Source organism: Nomia melanderi, chromosome 6 (genome assembly GCF_051020985.1).
Source record: "Nomia melanderi isolate GNS246 chromosome 6, iyNomMela1, whole genome shotgun sequence".
NCBI classification, from domain to species: Eukaryota; Metazoa; Arthropoda; class Insecta; order Hymenoptera; family Halictidae; genus Nomia; species Nomia melanderi.
Genome location: NC_135004.1, coordinates 13,722,880 through 13,741,888, shown reverse-complemented (window position 1 = coordinate 13,741,888; position 19,009 = coordinate 13,722,880). Strand labels below are relative to the sequence as shown.

General features: G+C 40.8%; 4 protein-coding genes across 9 annotated transcripts; all 4 read left to right on the top strand.

The window, feature by feature from the left end:
* Window positions 1-83: 83 nt before the first annotated feature.
* Window positions 84-2,773, top strand: LOC116428008 (odorant receptor Or2-like). Its single transcript, XM_031979026.2, has 6 exons — window positions 84-860; window positions 1,856-1,955; window positions 2,019-2,129; window positions 2,270-2,425; window positions 2,494-2,546; window positions 2,617-2,773. Coding segments are annotated over exons 1-6 (1,191 nt in total). The 5' UTR covers window positions 84-90; the 3' UTR covers window positions 2,618-2,773.
* A 1,514-nt stretch (window positions 2,774-4,287) lies between these two features.
* On the top strand, window positions 4,288-7,759 carry LOC116427864 (odorant receptor 43a-like). Of its 5 annotated transcripts, XM_076368682.1 has the most exons (6): window positions 4,288-5,096; window positions 6,125-6,224; window positions 6,296-6,406; window positions 7,226-7,381; window positions 7,449-7,501; window positions 7,579-7,759. In XM_076368682.1, coding segments are annotated over exons 1-6 (1,230 nt in total). In that variant the 3' UTR covers window positions 7,580-7,759. The 5 variants fall into 5 exon arrangements, 2 of the variants coding, with proteins under 2 accessions (XP_076224797.1, XP_076224795.1); XM_076368680.1 differs by lacking the exon at window positions 7,579-7,759 and having other exon boundaries at window positions 7,449-7,505; XR_012998846.1 differs by lacking the exons at window positions 7,226-7,381; window positions 7,449-7,501; window positions 7,579-7,759 and adding an exon at window positions 6,576-7,173 and having other exon boundaries at window positions 6,296-6,504.
* Window positions 7,760-8,592: 833 nt separating this feature from the next.
* Window positions 8,593-15,118, top strand: LOC143174610 (uncharacterized). The gene is made up of 11 exons (XM_076368371.1): window positions 8,593-9,632; window positions 10,049-10,148; window positions 10,448-10,558; window positions 10,728-10,883; window positions 11,382-11,437; window positions 12,397-12,473; window positions 12,876-13,710; window positions 13,933-14,032; window positions 14,114-14,224; window positions 14,424-14,579; window positions 14,874-15,118. The coding sequence occupies exons 1-11, from the start codon at window positions 8,821-8,823 to the stop codon at window positions 14,928-14,930; spliced, it is 2,571 nt and encodes an 856-aa protein (XP_076224486.1). The 5' UTR covers window positions 8,593-8,820; the 3' UTR covers window positions 14,931-15,118.
* A 328-nt stretch (window positions 15,119-15,446) lies between these two features.
* Window positions 15,447-18,955, top strand: LOC116428009 (odorant receptor 4-like). Of its 2 annotated transcripts, XM_076368679.1 has the most exons (6): window positions 15,447-16,478; window positions 16,611-16,909; window positions 17,081-17,180; window positions 17,263-17,373; window positions 18,226-18,381; window positions 18,661-18,955. In XM_076368679.1, the coding sequence occupies exons 1-6, from the start codon at window positions 16,098-16,100 to the stop codon at window positions 18,715-18,717; spliced, it is 1,104 nt and encodes a 367-aa protein (XP_076224794.1). In that variant the 5' UTR covers window positions 15,447-16,097; the 3' UTR covers window positions 18,718-18,955. The 2 variants fall into 2 exon arrangements, with proteins under 2 accessions (XP_076224794.1, XP_031834887.2); XM_031979027.2 differs by having other exon boundaries at window positions 15,449-16,909; window positions 18,661-18,953.
* Window positions 18,956-19,009: the final 54 nt, after the last annotated feature.

The window sequence follows — 19,009 nt, the reverse complement described above, 5'->3', positions numbered from 1 at the left end:
AACGTTCAGTCGGCAATCGTTCCTCGGCGAAATCACTTTGCCCGATCAATCACACGCACGCTCGCCATCAAAGGCAACGGAATCGCCGCGATGAACAAGAACTACGAGGAGGACATGCAGTACACGGTGAAGTACTCCCGTTTCTTTCTGAAGGCGATCGGCGTGTGGCCTCTGATCGCCGAGCACACGAGCACGCGCGAGAAGATCGTCTCGATATTTTTGATAATCTTCTTCAGCTTCTGTGTGCTGTTCGTCCTGATCCCCAGCAGTTATTATTGCTTCTTCTACGTGACCGACGTCACCGTTATGATCGAACTGTACGGCCCCATCAGCTACTGCGCGCTCATCGGGGTGAAGTATTGCTACCTCGGCGTGAAGGCGACCACCTACGGCCGCTGCATGAAGCACATGGAGAAACACTGGATATCCGTGGAGGACGCGGAGCAACGAGGCATCCTGAAGGGCAACACCTCCGTTGCCAGGAAGATAACCACCGTCTGCGCGGTGTTGTTCTACTCGTCCACGGGCTCCTATTACATCGCCATGCCGCTATGGTCGCCCGTGTTCCGGCGGAGCGAGACCGACCGACCATTGGTCCATCCCGGCTACGAATTCTTCGTCGACGAACAGGCCACGCCCACATACGAGTTTATATTCATCATGCACTGTTGCTACTGCTTCGTCACGTGCAGCGTCAGCACTGCGAATTGCAGTCTGATCGCTTTGTTCAGCAGTCACGCCCGCGGATTGATACAGGTGCAAGTCGCGCGGCTCAGGGATCTGGTAGAGCACGAGGGGAAGGATATTAAGAGCCAGAGTCGGCTGTCGGTTATTGTAAAGAATCACGTGGAAATACTAACGTGAGTATCCTAGTTTTGTTAACTACTGATCCGTGTTTTTATCGTGTACGAATTTTCTGGGGAGAATGTTAAATGTGTTCGTGATTCATGAGTTATTTGTGGATCTTTCGATTGACAGTGTTGTTAACCGGTTAACTGTGTTTGACGGGTGTACACGTCATCGTAAAGCTTGACATGACACTAATTCTTTATTTTCTCACATAAACATGTGATTCTTCTTTGTTTCGCTTTGATCTTCCATTAAAATGCACTCTACGTGCATTCCTGCGTTCGACGAGTATACGCTCCATTTTTCGACTTTATTGCGCGCAGAACCAGAGGTTTTTCCAACTAAATTCCACAGTTAACTGGTCAATGGCTGTTTTTGAGAAGGAACATTGTGTTTGAGTTGTGGAGCAAGGATGATCTAGAGATTCTCTAATTTTGGCACTTGTGTGTAGAACTCTGTCGTTTCTACTTTTAACACGTTCACTGCCATGAGAATTTTAGGCATTCTGTAGAATATTCCTTATTCTTTTATAACAATGACAAATCTTGTAACCCATTCACTGCTAGCATGTGTGATTTCATTTGTACTTTCAATCTATTTTGCTTTATATCACGATACATTTCAAATACAACCGAGATTGTACCAAACTGGCAATCTCTCGCTACGAGTACATTCGTGACGCAGCGAATGGGTTAAGAATAGAGAATTTCTGAAGGAGATTCTATTATGTGCACGATGTGCGTGACAGCATAGCAATGGGGTTACAGGAATAGGGTAGCAGACCGAGACTTGAACCGTATCGTTAGATGATTACCGTTCTACAGGTGGTTTCGCTCGTTTCTGAACATTGAGAAAACCTTATAACGGAAGGGAAGTTGAGGTCGAATAAGTTTGTAGGGTTGATTAATATTCAGTGCTCGCGTGATATACATCGACGTTTTAGATAGTACAAAAAATAATCTGATTAAAGATATAAATATTTAATAGAATGACACTGAATTTATAGGTTTACTAAAAACGTCGCGCAAGCGTTGCAAGAGGTCTGCTTCGCAGAAGTGCTGGCTTCCGTTATCGTGACGTGCGCCGCTGAATATCTTTGCGTACTGGTAAAAGCTATGATTTTCTGTCGCTGCCTGGCGCGTTCGAATATTAAGGAAGCTTGCTTTCAGGAATTCAAGAATCACAACACTATAGCGACAGGAACTTATCTGGGACTGATATTCTCTTTCGTTTTTAATATATTCATTATCTGCTACGCGGGTCAGCTTTTAGTTGACGAGGTACGCATTGTATAATACGGATACGCGATTTGATAAGTCGAAACAGAATTTTCAGTTGAAAATTATATCACACTATGACTATTCGTCGGAAATTTATGCGACAAATTTTGTTTCTACCGCTAATTATGAACCTTTGACAGGGTGAGAGGCTTGGAGATGCGTATTACGATATCAAATGGTACAATTTACCGAAAAAGAAGAGCGCCAGTTTAATTCTTATAATCGCTGCGTCCAAGAAATCGCCGAAACTCACCGGAGGAAAGATTTTCGAAATCTCGATACCTACGTTCAGCAGTGTGGGTAACAATAAGAGAACAATCGTATGGGAAACAGTTTTTTTTAATAAGATTTCCGATACTTTCAGGTGCTCAGGTCGTCGGTAGTGTATATGAACTTGTGTCAAGCTGTGTCTGCATGGTAAACAATTCTTTCGTAAGCATTTGTCATGTGTATATGACTATAAGGTAAAAGAAGTATTTCTTTACAGATTGTCTTCGAATATAAGGAAGGAACAGAGAATGTATATGATTCTATATTTTATATGTTTACTTTGCTTTCATCGATGGAAAACAATCATACGCGTGACATCTGTGACACATAATACATGTTAAAGTTAGCACGAAAAGGTAAAAAATACTTGGTTCAAGAATAAACTGGTTGAGAATAAATATCATTTTATTTTAACATAACGACAATAGTAAATACGATGCATATTTCGTTCTACTTACATTCTCTGCTGGATAAGTCGCTGTGCGTCATCATTATTCATTTAAAACAGTTTCCATACTGAACACCGACAAATCATTCAGTTCACTGTGTATACCTACACAAAGGAAATGAAAATATTCATTCAATGTTACGTCACAGATCCGGCTCGAAGGACCAAAAAATGTTCCGTAGCAGATCCGGCTCGAAGGACCAAAAATTTAACTTTAGGCCTCGTTAATACTCGCGACGCTTCGATTTCCAAATTTCTTCAGAAATCGACTGATTCGATTCTGATCTCCGAATGATTGAGATCAGACCACCGGTTTCTCACGATACCGAGAACTCGTTTTGATGTTGCGCGTTTCGAGACGAACGAATTCTCGAATTTCGAGTTCGATGCTTCTTCGGAGTGTGAAGCTGGAGTGTAGTTGTCCCAAACGATGGACTGAATGTTTTTCTGTTTCGTAACTATTCGTTTCTGATTCGTTAACTGATTTGTTTGTCCCGAACGATAGACTGAATGTGTTTGTTTGTTCCGAACGATGGACTTAACTGAATGTGTGAATGAATGATATCTCGTCACTCCGAACGGTTGAGTATCTGAGAATATCGTCACTCCGAACGGTTGAGTGATTCTGAACTATTCTGATTGATGTTAACTGCATAACTGATGCGAGTGCGATCCTGTAGGTGTTTTTATACAACAAACCGAAAATTCCCGGTTTATGATATGGTCGGTTGTCTGTACAAACGAAGTAGAAAGTCCAAACTGTTGTCTGGACATGCGCGGATTAACTAAATGATTTTATCATGGTTTAGGGTGAAATTTCCCCTCTCGTGTGTTGAGACAAGTTCTAAAAAGCTATATATATACAGCATGCATGTAAAAAACAGTTCACTAACATCCAATGCATGCATACCAAACATACTTTTCAACCTATGTATTAACTCAGATATTTCATTTTCACTTCATCCAACTTAGGTATCTTAAAATTTCGAAATTACACGAGACAACGATGAATACCCTATCAATTTATACAGACAAATCTAGCATACACAAATCAAATATATACGAAAGAAAACAACTAGCTCTCCTATTTACCTAACAAACCCCCCTCAATCTTCTATCCTCTCGCAGCACACGCAGAACCCAGCTAACCAACCACAACACGAACACTGTCGCAGTGCACGTACCTCCATTCCGCCTCCGATTACCCACGCAGACAGGAGTCTCCGGAGTGAACGACAGCCAGCATTAATATTCCCGCGATCGGTCTCCCCCTTTCAGCTCGATAAAAACCCGACAAAAAATCGTTTCCCTGAACATAATCCCAGCCGCGAATGCTTAACACGATCCTCTGACATCGGATTCGCGCTTGCGTCCTGACAGTATCGCAGGCCGGCTTCCGACCGCTTCGTCCAGTCTACGTCGTGCTTCTGCCTGGTCATCATGTGGGATCGATCGTGGAGTCCAACGAGAAGCTACCTGCGCAACCACGATCACGAGACCGACGTGAATTACACGCTGGAGATGTGCCGATGGCTGCTGAAGCCGATCGGCGTGTGGACGCTGATCTACCATCGCGCCAGCAACCTGGAGAGGGCCGTTTCCATGCTGCTGCAGGTCGCCTGCTTCTCGTGCCTCCTCTTCATCATCCTGCCGTCGGCCAACAATATCTTCTTCGTGGAGAAGGACATACAGGTCAAAGTGAAGCTGCTGGGCCCGGTCGGTTTCTGCATGTTCTCGGCGGTCAAGTATTGCTACATCGGCGCGAAGGGCAAGATCCTGGGTCGCTGCATCCAGCACGTCGAGAAGGACTGGAGAACGGTGGACGAGCAGGGTCACCGGGCCATCATGCTGAAGCACGCGTCCGTCAGCAGACACCTGATCACCGTGTGCATCATCTTCCTCTATACGGGAGGCATGTCCTATCACACGGTCGTGCAGTTCCTGTCGAAGGCGACGCGCAGACAGAACGTCACCGCGCGACCGCTAACCTACCCCTGCTTCAACTTCCTCGACGTTCAGTCCACTCCTACCTACGAGATCGTCTTCTTCCTCCACTGCGCCGCGGCGATGATCATGTACACCGTCACGTCGGCCGCGTACAGTCTGGCCGCGACCTTTGTCATGCACATCTGCGGGCAGATACAGATCCAGATAGTGCGGCTGGAGAACTTGATCGGCGGACACAGGGAGAAGGACGGGTTTCACGAGCGTATGGCGGTCATTGTTCGGGACCATGTCCAGATACTGAGGTACGCGATTAACCCCTTGGCGCACTGTTTACTTTCGCTGCCGACAATTTGGGAGAAATGTAAGAATTTTCTGTTCTACTTGAAGTTGACATTTGAAGATAATAAATTGATAATAGGAAAATAGTTCGCTTCGATCTGTGGGTAATGGACAATATTGATTGTTATGCAATTGGTCTAAAAATCTTCATCACGAGCCTGAGTCGTTATTGTGCAAGGGGTTAATCAGACAATTGGCTGTGTTCTGGAAATTTTTCGGCTGTGTAACGTAGTAGATTAACCACTTGCGCTGGAAAGACGTGTTACGCACGCACGTTTTTGTCCGAAAATTACCAACGACATATTGTACACGTCGATAGTTTTATTGGATTGTATATTTCAGATTCTTCTGAAATCTACCGTTTCGTACAAAATTATTGGTAAACGACATTTGTGTACATATCTGTATACAATATGCGAAGACAAATTTCTTCGCACGAGATCCTGTCGAGTTTCTCAATTCGTTGCCAGCGCAAGTGGTTAACGACGAGTAAATACGTCGGAGGTAGCGGGGATGTAGTTGATATATATTGTAATGGAAGATTAAAGTGAGATGTTTAGTCGAAGAAAGAAGTAATTAATCGTTGCAGAAATTAGGATTGCTTCGGGTCTTGGGTGACGAGTATACTCGTCAGACGCGGTTTGAAATATGGTTCCTTTTGTTGGTTGCTAAGGCTGCTAAGCTAATTCGACTTGACAAATAGATTAACACATTGTTGACCGGCAGTTTTTCGCAGAAGCTGTGCTACGTCACCAGTTATTATTCCGTAATTAAATACGAAAGTTTATTAACACTTTATTGTATGTAACGAATTGAAACGAAACTTCGGGCATATCTTTCAAATAAATTTCAACATTTTGCTTCTGCAATATTCTACACTGCCTTCCACTTCAAAAATTGAAGCAGCCAATGCTAGTGCGAGCACGAGTTAACTCGTGACCGGTCAACAATGTGTTAAGGATTTTGATACTGTGATGAATGGATATTCTAGGTTCTCCAAGGATGTCGAAGAAGCTTTGCGCGAAGTTTGCTTGACAGAGATAGTTGAATCCACGTTAATTATATGCATGCTCGAGTATTACTGCATGATGGTAAAACATTGTCGATCGATGAGATTTCAAATGAAATGGAATTACTTTCGTTTACATGATCCTACTTTTAGGAATGGTCGAACAGCGATGCCATCGCGATACTGACGTACTTCACCTTGTTGATCTCCTTCACGTTCAATATATTAATATTTTGTTATATAGGTGAAATTCTATCTGAACAGGTATTTATCAACATACCGCTTCCTGTTTAGCCCTTTGGCGGGCGTATACAATACACAGACAGAACAATGACTGTCCAATGATGGAATATACGTATGAGGTGATTGAACGTCTGTTTGAATCAGATAAATGTTATAAATTGTTGCATTCAAGGCAATTTTATCTTTCCAGATTAAACAAATTTGCATACTTTCACCTGACAACAAACAAATTTCGATTATCTGCTATTTAAAGTACCTTGAAAATTGGTGGAATTGTTGCAATGAAAATAAGGACACTGCAATGCGTGTAAAATCGTGATACAAGAAAATCAAAGGTAATACTATATGTATAATCAAACAGAAATGTACAAAATATTTTCACGAAAAGTTTCACTTTAAAATATATTTTCTGGTAGCTTTTCATTCGGTACGTATTCGCGTCCGCTAAAGGGTTAAGTGTGCAGGATACTTCATAACACGTGGGCACAACTTCGAAAATGAATCGTACGTATTTCAATGATAAATAATCTCCATGCGATATATATGCAAAACTTTGAATATTTTTGTTTCAGTGTAAGTACCGTTACAAATTGATTCAGCGTAACATGTTCACAGACTGATTTCCCGAAGACAGATTTTAGATTCTTTATTTATATCCTTTCCGTTTAATAAAACGTGTTTAACGTCTTAGCTCCGATAGAGTCAAGTCGAATCAATTATTTTTATTATTTCCAATTTAATTTCGAAGTGCTGTCCATGTTTTATGAAATAACACGCGACGTCGAGAAAATTATATTTATGTTTCTCACGACAGTTTGTTTTGTTGAAACGTTTCAATAGTGCAGTCGAATGGGAGCAGCCTCTTATAATATCCGTTGGTACAATTTACCGGCGAAAAAGGCCTACAATCTCGTCCTGCTGAGCGCCATATCTCTTTATCCGCCTAAACTCACGGCCGGCAAAATAATTGAACTGTCCTTAAACACGTTCGGCGTTGTACGTAACTTTTCCTTAAATAACATACCCGGTGTCAGAAGATTCATTAAGATCAAGCAATTTTCAGGTGTTAAGGACGTCGGTGATTTACTTGAATCTGCTCCGAACAGTTACCACTTGGTAATTAGACGTTCAAATTGTTCTTATCGTTACTGTTAAGCAACCATTATTCTACGATCAAATCAATATTTTTACAGATCTCTACACCGTATACGCGGAGCGTGTTTAGTGAGAATAACTTCTAGATTAGGGACAAAGAACACTTCCAACTAAAATATTTCGAAATGATACTAATTTACAAATGTTAATAGTACGAATCCTGTTGAATAAAGTGTTACCAAAATTTATCTTTCGATTCATGTATTCTTTCAATCGAACGAGTAACAAAAATTTAATATATTTTACCTTTTCATATATCATTTTTACTCTTCTAACGTCGTATTTCATAGATAATTATCGCTTTTCTTTTTCGACACTCCTTTTCTCACATGCAGATGCGTCTGTTCTCGGTTCGACGTATATACTCGCCATTAGTTGATTTTATTCCACACGAAATATTTCTCAAACTGAATTTCATGGTTACCTGGCTAATACTCAGCTTACCAGTACCTGTTTCAGTCTTCTTGTTCTACAATTGTGTTCCATCTTCATCATTTTACCATCATGTAGCCAACTTTTCGTAAAGAATACCGTGAATACCACAGTCACGTAGGATTTTGATTAACACTAGATTTACCCGTCAGTTTGTCAGATATTGAACTTTTTAAACATTATTCGGTAACAATTTAATTCGATTTCGATTGAAGCAATTTTGCGAATGCTCATTGTAATTCTCTGTTCTTGACACACTAATTTTCGTAATCTATATAAACAAACATATACTCTCTTAGGAACGACAGAATGAAGTATAGAATACATATCCGTAAATCTAGTGTTAATTGAAACAGTTCATTAATACATAAACAGATTCTCTCCACTTGCCTCCCCCTCACTTACACCCCAACCCTTCAATCCATCGCGATAACTCACGCACTCTCGCATACCGTTCGCTAATCCTTTAATTCCAACTGTCCCGTCGTCCGGTTTCAAACCCACCCCTATCCGAAACTTTCGAAACTCAGCCACCCCCCTTCCCTGTCGCCCCGCGGCGCAATTAAATCTCCTAGCCAGGTAGATCCGAACATTCGCTAGAACAAAAAGTACTTCCAGAGTCTATAGTTACAATTTCAGTCGTATAAGTTTTACCCCTTCGATCACGAGGAGTAGTTCGCGCAAGCAATTACGTACAATTGCGCCGGGTTCCTGTCCCTCGGGGTTCGCCGATGCGGGTAACATCGCGCGGAAATAAAAGACGCGCGCCCGTGGCTGCGTTGAGGCAATACCGCTCCCGAAATTTCGGCCGCATCAATCAATGAGTACACTGCGCTCGTCGAGTCGAGATGTCCGCGAAGCACACACACGACGAGCTGGTAAATTCCGCGAAGAACTCGAACTCCGTGGACGATATAAATTACGCTCTGGGCTGGTGTCGGCGTATATTGCGGCTGATCGGAGTTTGGTCGTTGATCGAGAAACGGACCAGCAGGCTGGAGAAGCTGCTGTCGTTCCTCTTGAGGGCGGCGATCCTCTGCATACAGCTGTTCTTCATCGTCCCCATCACTATCTACATATTCGACGTGGAGCAGGACACGAACATGAAGATCAAAATCGCCGGTATGCCGATTAACTCTGCACTTTCAGCGGTGAAGTTCGTCTACCTGGGCCTGAAGGGGACCGCGTTCCGAAGCTGCATCGAGCACATAGAGAACGACTGGCGGAGGGTGCGCGATTCCCAGCACCGAGACATCATGCTGAAGCAGATATCCTTCAGCAGGAATCTCCTCGCTCTGTGCTTCATCTTCGTGTACAGTGCCAGTCTGTCGTACTACACGATCATACCGATGCTGGCCAAACGTCAGCAGAAAGGGAATTACACTGGCAGGAAGCTGATGCATCCTGGTTACGATAGATACTTCGACGTGCACTCCAGCCCCACCTTCGAGCTCATCTATTTGTCTAACTGTCTGACGGCGTTCTTTAGATACACCGTGATAACGGCGGAGATCAGTTTGACCGTGATCATCGTCACGCACATCTGCGCGCAGATGCAGATACAGATATTGCGGTTGCAGGAGCTGTGCGACAGGAAGGACAAGGACAGTGTCCGGGAGCAATTGTCCGTTATCGTTTACGACCACAGTGAAGTCTTAAGGTCTGGTACTTTTTATTTCGGATGAATTGTTAAGGATTATCGCAGTTTTTCCAATTAGAATTATTTCGGATAACTTCAATCGTAGCACGTTCGCTATCAGCGCTAATTTCGATGGTCTTCTCAATTGTATTTTCTTTGATTCGATAATTCTTCGAAGCAAAATATTACAGAAATGAAACTGGGAACGTGTCATTGAGTTCGTAAATGTAATGTAGTTTGTAATTTCTAATAACAATATCCATAGGACTTATTTCGTTTTCATTGTGTAATTAATGCCAGTATTTTGAGTGCAAGGGTTGATTATTTTCCTGAACGAATTTTTCATTCGGATTTATAACGGTTTTGTTATTGCTATGAATGAATGGATCGTACGTTGAGAACAAGCAAGGAGATTTCTTTTTCGACGAATGTTTCAGATTCTCGAGGCTTGCCAGGGAAGCCTCCACCGGGATTCTCTTAATAGAGATCTTTACTTCAGTTTTTCTTCTGTGCCACGTCATGTACGCTTGGCTGATGGTAAGGGTACTTAGTTTAACCAGTTAACTGTGGAATTTAGTTAGAAAAATCGAAAAATGGAGCGTGTACTCGTCGAACGCAGAACGAATGCACATATATTTTAATGAAAGATCAAAGCGAAACAAAGAAGAGTCACATGTTTACGTGAAAAAATAAGGAACTCATCGCTGAAAGAATAATTATCCTCTCAAGCTTTACGATGACGTGTATACTCGTCAAACACAGTTAACTGGTTAATTGAATATTTCCAGTTTCCCTCGTCGTAAACGATAAAATCCATCGGATTCATCTGGTTCCAGGAATGGAATGATAGCAATCCAGCCGCAATGACGACATACAGCATGTACTTGACGTCTTTCACTTTCAACGCGTTCATCTTTTGTTATATTGGGGAAGTTCTCACTGAACAGGTACTACGATTATCCTCATTTTTATGACTTAATTAAATTCCTGCCACATGTACTAATCATCATGCATATTCTAAATTTAACAGAAAAATTTATACATATTTCGAACATTTGTTATATTAATATCCAAATACGCCTAACATAATCTCTAACTAAATTGATGCATAAACAGTGTGCGCAGATCGGATACGCTAGCTACGAAGTCGATTGGTACAACATATCCGGAAGAAAGGGACGCGACTTTGCACTACTCAACGTGATGTCACTCTATCCACCGAAACTTTCGGGCGGCAAAATAGTCGATTTATCACTAAATATGTTCACCATTGTGCGTAACTTTTTTCGAAATATTCAGTGCAGCAATACGTTCTTCTCGACTTTTCGATGAACGTAGCATTTTATTTAACACTAGAACTACCGTCCCAGTCAAAATGACCGATTTCGTTCTCTTTGTTTCGTAATTATTGATATCTTAAAAGCGTTGGATGTCCGAAATAATCTTGAAAATAAATAGTTTCACTTGAATAATATAACGAATGCCTGAAGAAACTGAAAATAATCTATTATTACAATTTTTATAGGAACTGCATATTAATCGTATTAAATGATCGGTAGTTCTAGTGTTAAGACACTATACGAATACTTTATTGTTATTTAAAATGTTTCGCTATTTTTCTGAGAATCTCTGAATACCACTGTAATAGAAATTCGGTGGCTTTGGTGAAATGAATTTTTCCAGTCAATATAAGCTCGTCGGAAAGAACTGTTCGCTACACCAAATAGATCGCACGATACAGAGGATAAAGTATCTCTTCGTATTTTACAGATCGTGAAGACGTCGGTTGTTTACCTGAACCTGTTACGCACAGTCACTACCTTTTAGTATAATGACAATTATCTACAACCGTTACTTCGCTGTGTTATTGAATGAATTTATTCGAATCTTCATACGGATGCCCAACTCGTTATACATCATACGTGGCTAAATCTTCAGCTATGTATATTAAAATGTGATGGTCTTAATTTTAATGTATGGAAACATTTTTATACATTAATTACAGAATTAAAAGGTTAATTATTCTAAATTAGGGGAGAAGAGTATCTTATAAGAAAGACACAAATAGGTAAGCTGTATTACACGATACGTTCCCACGGCACATACATTTTTCTAAAACTTTTATAAAACCAGTAGTTTAGTTAATAAAAAGTCATTGAGAAAGTAAAAAAATGGTAAGAAGTATAATGATGAACAGATTTGGAAATTTCAATTTTTGTAAATGTACCTAATCGTTAATGTTCCATTTCAGTCGATAGTTTATCAAAAATAAAACTGTTGGGAAACATTATCGTTATTCTAATCGAGCAGCAATAGCAAGTGTAGTACATATTTCGTTCTACTCACATTCTCAGCTGGATACGCTGCATCGTACCACTTTATTCAAATGATAGATCGTTTCCCTCTACACGCTGCAGTCACGTGTGTCCAGCACACTCGCCTCAGTGACATCAAATTCAAACTTGAATCCTAAATATATTATTCACTGTCACTCAATTTCTCTTTCGTCCAATTGATCGTGAAGTTCAATGAAAAACTACCTCCGCGATGACGATCATGACTTTAACCGTTTGGATGCTAAACAACTTTTATGGATATTTACCAAAAATGCGGAAATGATTAGGTGTATACGTAAAAAAATTAATAAGAGTAGTCATCTAATGAGATCACAAATATTGTGTTATTACAAAAAAATATCAAAAAATAACATTTATTCAAATAAATTTACTTTGATCTATTTCTTGAAGAACATACTAAGAAAATTATAATTGATACTGAAAAACAGCGCTATACCGCTCCTCAGCACTCAAACGGTTAAATCAGGCATTGAGGATATGCCAGTGGTTGCTGAAGTTGATCAGTGTACAGACCTTCATTCATGAAATCTGCTTTAGTCTTATACTCGTTCCTTTCTTCTCTTGTCTTGCCTTTAATATCTTTCCGTTTATCTATAGCTTACTTTCAACGAGTCTGTTAGGTAAGGTCAGTTTCTCCTCCACGGTTAGATCTGCGGACACAACTGCCCATCCGATATGGGAAAAACAACCTGCGCCAAGTGTATAGTTAGAATATCCACCCTCTTCAGTTCAACCCCTCGATCATGAGGAGCGGTTCGCACATGAAATTATGTATAATTATACTGGATTGCTTCCCTTCGGGGTTCGCCGATGGAATCTGTCATCGCGTGGCAAAAAAACAGACGTGTACCTGCGCTTGCGTTGTGGCAATATGGCTCAGCAAAGTTCAGTCGCGTCAATCAGTGAGTAAACTACCCCCGAGAAGTCGAGATGTCTGAGAACTGCATACGCGACGAACTGGTAAACTCCGCGAAGAACTCGAACTACGTGCACGACATAAATCACGCTCTAGGCTGGTGTCGGCGTATGTTGCGGCTGATCGGAGTGTGGTCGCTGATTCAGAAACGGACCACCAGGCTGGAGAAAGTTGTGTCGTTTCTCTGGAGAATAGTGATCCTCTGTATACAATTGTTCTTCATCGTTCCCATCACTCTTTACATATGCTACGCGGAGCAGGACACGAATATGAAGATCAAAATTGCCGGTCAGCCGATCAACTCTGCACTTTCGGTGGTGAAATTCGTCTATCTGGGGCTGAAGGGAACCGCGTTCAGAAGCTGCATCGAGCACATGGAGAACGATTGGCGGAGGGTGCGAGATCCCCAGCACCGAGACATCATGCTGAAGCAGATTTCGATCAGCAGGAATCTCATCGCTCTGTGTATTATTTTTGTATATACCGCCGGCATATCGTATTACACGGTCATACCGTTGCTGGTTAAACGCCAACAGAAAGGGAATTATACTGGCAGAAGGCTGATGCATCCTGGTTTCGATAGATTCTTCGACGTCCACTCTAGCCCTACCTTCGAGCTGCTCTATTCAGTTCATTGTCTGTCGGCTTTCTACAGATACAGTGTGACGACAGCGGAGATCTGTTTGACCGTGACTTTCGTCACGCATATCTGCGGACAGATGCAGATTCAAATGTTGCGACTGCGGGAATTGTGCAAGAGGAAGGAGGAGTACAGTGCCCGCGAGCAGTTGTCTGTCATTGTTCACGATCACGCTGAGGTCTTAAGGTCTGATACACTTTTCCTTAAGTTAATAGTTAAGGATCGTCATAGCATTCTTTTCCAATTGTCAGAATTATTTGAACAATTTCAATGTAATTGACATCGATATTTTGAGCGCGAAGGGTTAATTATTCTTTCGAACGAATTTTTAATTCTGATTTAGACCGACGGATTTATTACTGTTATAAATAAATAATGAATTTTTACTATTTCGACAAATGTTTGCAGATTGTCGAGGCTTGCCAAGGATGCCTTTACCGGAATCCTCTTAATAGAAATCTTTAATTGTGTTTTTCTCTTATGTCATATCGAGTACTCTTCCCTGATGGTAAAAATTATTACTTTAATCAAAAGTTTTCGGTTTAGCTTGTTATAGACAATGAAATCCATCGGATTAACCTGCTTCCAGGTATGGAATGATAGGAATCCAGTTATAATAACGACGTACAGCATTTTTATAACATCTTTTACTTTCAATGCGTTCATCTTTTGCTATATTGGAGAAATCCTCACTGAACAGGTATTGCGATTCTCCTCATTCTTATGACTCAATTAAATTCCTTCAACATGTACTAATCGTCATGCACATTGTAAATTTAACAGAAAAATTTATACCGGCTGAAGTAATATAGTTGTTAATATAGTACGATTTGAACATTTGTCATATTAACATCCAAACACGTCTAACATAATCTCAATTTATATTATCACATCGACAGTGTTCGGAGATCGGATTCGCCAGCTACGAAGTCGATTGGTACAACATACCTGGAAGAAGAGGTCGCGATTTTGCACTACTCAATGTGATGTCACTCTATCCACCCAAACTTTCGGGCGGAAAAATTATCGAGCTATCCCTGAACATGTTCAGCATTGTGAGTAATTTTTTCGAAATATTCAGTGTAGTAAAATGTTCCCCTCGACTTTTCGATGAACGTAACGTTTTATTTAAGGCACTATACGAATACTTTAACATTGAAGTATTCGTTATTGTCATTTAAAATGTTTTGCTATTTTTCCGAGAGTCTGCGAATGCCACTGCGATGAATTTTCGGTGATTCCGATGAAATGAATTCCTCTAGCCAACTGAAGTTCACCGGAAAGAACCTTTTGCTACACTTAATAGAATGGACAATAGAGAAGACAAAGTATCTTTTCATATTTTCCAGATTCTGAAGACATCGGTCGTTTACCTGAACATGTTACGCACAGTTACTAACTTTTAGTATAATATCAATGATCTACAACCGTCACTTTGGTGTGCAATGAATGAATTTATACGAATCTCCTTACAGATGTCCAACTTGTTATACAACATAATACGTGGTTAACAGTTAAGCTGTGTATATTACAAGGAAATGGTCTTAATTATACTGCATGTAAACATTTTTTAAACATTAAATACAAAACTTAAAATTTAATTACTTGAAATTAAAGAAAGGGAGTTCCCTATAAGACAGACACAAATAGGTAAGTTGTATTACACAGTACGATCCTATAGCACGTAAGTTTTGCTAAAAATTGTTTAAAAATTAGTAGTTCAATCATTAAAAAATCATGAAAAAAGAGAAGAAGCTTCAAGAAGTACACCGATAAGCAAAGTTGACAGATTACAAATTCTGTAAATATGCCTAGTATTTAATGTAATTGTTATTCTAATTGCCTAATCTTTAACTTTATTCAAATTAAGTAGCAACAGCAAGCACAGTACATATTTCGTTATACTCACATTATCTGGATAAGTTGCTTCGTACTATTACACAAAAGACAGGTTGTTTCCCTCTACTAGGCACGTGTGTTCAGCACAATCGTCCCAATGATATCAAACTCAAACTTGCATCCAAATTATATCATCCACTGTCACCCAATTCCTCTTCCGTCCAATTGATTGATCTTTACATTCGATTAAGCTCAATGAAAAGCTACCTCTGCGATGACGATCATGATAATAATTTAAATCAGACATGGAGGACCTGCCAGTGGTTGCTGAAGTTGATCAGCCTCTAGACCTTGATTACAGAAGGCTGCTTTAGTCTTATTATTCGTTTCTCCTCTTGTCTTCCCTTCAGCATCGTACCGTTCACCTATAGCTCAATTCCACCGAGACTGTCAGGTAACGTCAGTCCCTCAACCGCGCAACAAATGGTAAAAACGAGCTGTGCGAAGTGTATAACCGCAACATCTACCCCATTCGCTTCACCCTTTCGATCATGAGAAGTAGTCTGCACACGAAATTACGTACAATTATGTTGTACCGCTTCCCCTTGGGGTTCGCCGATGGAATCTATAATCGCGCGGAAAAAACACGCGCCCCTGCGCTTGCGTTGTGGCGATATGGCTCAGCAGGGTTCAGCGGTATCAATCAGTGAGTAAACTGCGCCCGAGAAGTCGAGATGTCTGGGAAGCACACACCCGACGACCTGGTAAAACCCGCGAAGAACTCGAACTACGCGCACGACATAGATTACGCTCTGGGCTGGTGTCGGCGCATGTTGCGGCTGATCGGAGTCTGGTCGCTGATCGAGCAACGGACCAGCTGGCTGGAGAAAGTGTTGTCGTTCCTCTTGAGGACAGTGATCCTCGGCGTGCAGCTCTTCTTCATCGTTCCCATCACTCTTCACATATGCCAAACGGAGAAGAATCCGATGATGAAGATCAAATTGCTCGGCCCGCCGAGCAACTGTGCGTTCTCAGTGATCAAGTTCTTCTACCTCGTGCTGAGGGGAACCGCGTTCAGAAGCTGCATCGAGCACATGGAGAACGATTGGAGAAGGGTAAAGGATCCCCAGCATCGAAGCATCATGCTGAAGCAGATATCGATCAGCAGGAATCTCATTGCTTTGTGCTTGTTCTTTATTTATGCTGCCGGGATATCGTACTACACGATCATACCGCTGCTCGCGAAGCTTCAACGCAAGGGGAATCACACCGGCAGGAGGCTGATGCATCCCGGTTACGACAGATTCTTCGACGTGCGTTCCAGCCCTGTCTTCGAGCTGATCTACTCTGCTCACTGTGCGTCGGGTTTCTTCAGATTCAACGTGACCGCGGCGGCGTTCACTTTGGCCGTGATCTTCGTCACGCATATCTGCGGACAGATGCAGATACAGATGCTGCGGTTGCGGGAGCTGTGCAACAGGAAGGACAAAGAGACCGTTCGCGGGCAGTTGTCTGTTATTATTCACGATCACGTTGAGGTCTTAAGGTCAGATCAAATTAATAATTAAGGATTATCGTCGTCCTTTTCGATTGTTCGATCGCTCTGGGTAGGATTAATCCGTTGTAAATGGATCTGTTGTATGACGGAAGATGAATATATAGGTAAATGATACGTTGATGATGCGCGTGAAGGTTTCTTTTCCGATGAATATTTCAGATTCTCGAAGATCGCCAGGGGCGCCTTTATCGAAATCGTTTTAATTGAAATCTTTGGTTCCACTTTTCTCCTGTGTTTGGTCGAGTACTGTTGTCTTCTGGTAAAAACGATTTGTTTCACTGAAAGTTTTCGGTTCTACTCGTTGTGGTCAATGAACTTCATCGGATTCGTCTTTCCTTCAGGAATGGAAGGCCAGCAATGCAATTGCAATGACGACGTACACCATTTATATGACGTCTTTCACCTTCAACGCGATGATCTTTTGTTACATTGGCGAAATTCTCACTGAACAGGTATTACGATTATACTTACTGTCTCACCTCGCGTTTCAGGAAGCCCTACGAAATTAACACTAGAACTACCGAGCATTTAATACGATTAATATGCAATTCCTATAAAAATTGTAACAATAGATTATTTTCAGTTTCTTCAGGCACTCATCATAGTACTGAAATCAAGCTATTTATTTTCAAAATCATTTCGAATATTCAATGCTTCGAAGATATCAATAATTGTCGAACAAAAAAATCAAAACCAGTCGTTTTGATATAATCGTCACGTGTATTCTGAACTTAACAGGAACATTTATTTACCCACTCTGTTTAGCACGATACCGATCGTAGCAACGTAATAGTCAATATCGTTTAGACTAAATATTTATCACGTGTACGTCAAAATACACTTACTGTTCACAGACGACGTTTATTCTGATTCTCAACGAACTGAAAGATGGACGTTGACAAGATACGACAAAATGAGATAGAACGATAGGGAATATAGGTGCCAATTTTTTATTTGTACCTCACTTAATCGTATTCTATTTTATCAGCGATCTTCATTTACGCGAATCAGCTAATAAAAGTTCGTTGAAGATGAGAATAAACTTTGTCTATGACCAGTAACTAGATTTCAATCTAAATCATGACACTGACACTAATAAATTAAAATTATTTTACAAAAACGTTACCTCTGTTCACATTTTCATCTAAAAATGCATGAACTCTTTCCAGTATCTAATTGTTTCTTCAATATTGTCTGGTATATTGTTAATTTACATGTATGAAATTAAATCGTGTGGTTTGAACAGTTATCACGTGAATATCCGAATACTCCTATCATAATCTGACTTTGAATTGTACTGACAGTGTTCGCAGATCGGATTCGCCGGCTACGACGTCGATTGGTACAACTTACCAGGAAAAAGGGGATGCGACTTCATACTGTTGAACATGATATCGCTCTATCCACCGAAACTCTCGGGCGGCAAGATAATCGAATTGTCTCTAAACACGTTCAGCGTCGTGAGTAATTATTTCTTAGGTTTAGGTGTGGTATCAAGTTCATTCCGATTTTCCGTTAAAGTCAGTTTTGTGTAAAAGAATATAGCGATTTCTTCGTCATCGAAGTAATCGGCATTATTTCTTGTAACGTTCCGTTGTTTCTCTGAGAACCTATCATCGCGTTAGAAATTTCTTGGCTTCGATGAAACGAATTTTTCTAAGCAACCGAAGCTCGGCAGAGTTTTATACTACACCTAATGGAATCCACAATGGAAAAGGTAAAGTGTCCATGCTTTCCAGATCCTGAAGACGTCAGTTGTGTACCTGAATTTGTTGCGTACGATCACTACCTTTTAGTGCCTGTTTAGTCATCGATTCAATTTTCATTGTATTATTGAACAGAAGTTGGAGGAAGGAAGAAGACACGTTCCCGAAAACTCCGTATTGACTTGAAATTACAAACATTAATTTAGTAACGAATTCTTTATCTGAATTGAAACTTTTGTGAAATTAGTAACCTGACGATGAAAAGGTCTTCGAAGACGCGAAGAAATGTAACTCACCGCGTTGAACAGATCTGGGACAGCATTATCGGTGTACCAAAAATAAAATTCTTTGGAATATTCGACATTTTATTTTAATTGAGTAA

What these genes read in the sequence shown, in the direction of transcription:
- LOC116428009 (XM_031979027.2), top strand. Translation starts at nt 16,098, where the DNA reads ATGTCTGGGAAGCACACACCCGACGACCTGGTAAAACCCGCGAAGAAC. An exon ending in GCGAAATTCTCACTGAACAG is followed by an intron (nt 17,374 to 18,225) that starts GTATTACGATTA and finishes TTGTACTGACAG; the next exon opens with TGTTCGCAGATCGGATTCGC. An exon ending in CTCTAAACACGTTCAGCGTC is followed by an intron (nt 18,382 to 18,660) that starts GTGAGTAATTAT and finishes CATGCTTTCCAG; the next exon opens with ATCCTGAAGACGTCAGTTGT.
- LOC143174610 (XM_076368371.1), top strand. Translation starts at nt 8,821, where the DNA reads ATGTCCGCGAAGCACACACACGACGAGCTGGTAAATTCCGCGAAGAAC. An exon ending in GACCACAGTGAAGTCTTAAG is followed by an intron (nt 9,633 to 10,048) that starts GTCTGGTACTTT and finishes CGAATGTTTCAG; the next exon opens with ATTCTCGAGGCTTGCCAGGG. An exon ending in TCGAGTACTCTTCCCTGATG is followed by an intron (nt 14,033 to 14,113) that starts GTAAAAATTATT and finishes ACCTGCTTCCAG; the next exon opens with GTATGGAATGATAGGAATCC.
- LOC116427864 (XM_076368680.1), top strand. Translation starts at nt 4,288, where the DNA reads ATGTGGGATCGATCGTGGAGTCCAACGAGAAGCTACCTGCGCAACCAC. An exon ending in TCGAGTATTACTGCATGATG is followed by an intron (nt 6,225 to 6,295) that starts GTAAAACATTGT and finishes TCCTACTTTTAG; the next exon opens with GAATGGTCGAACAGCGATGC. An exon ending in GTGAAATTCTATCTGAACAG is followed by an intron (nt 6,407 to 7,225) that starts GTATTTATCAAC and finishes ACGTTTCAATAG; the next exon opens with TGCAGTCGAATGGGAGCAGC.
- LOC116428008 (XM_031979026.2), top strand. Translation starts at nt 91, where the DNA reads ATGAACAAGAACTACGAGGAGGACATGCAGTACACGGTGAAGTACTCC. An exon ending in CTGAATATCTTTGCGTACTG is followed by an intron (nt 1,956 to 2,018) that starts GTAAAAGCTATG and finishes GCTTGCTTTCAG; the next exon opens with GAATTCAAGAATCACAACAC. An exon ending in GTCAGCTTTTAGTTGACGAG is followed by an intron (nt 2,130 to 2,269) that starts GTACGCATTGTA and finishes AACCTTTGACAG; the next exon opens with GGTGAGAGGCTTGGAGATGC.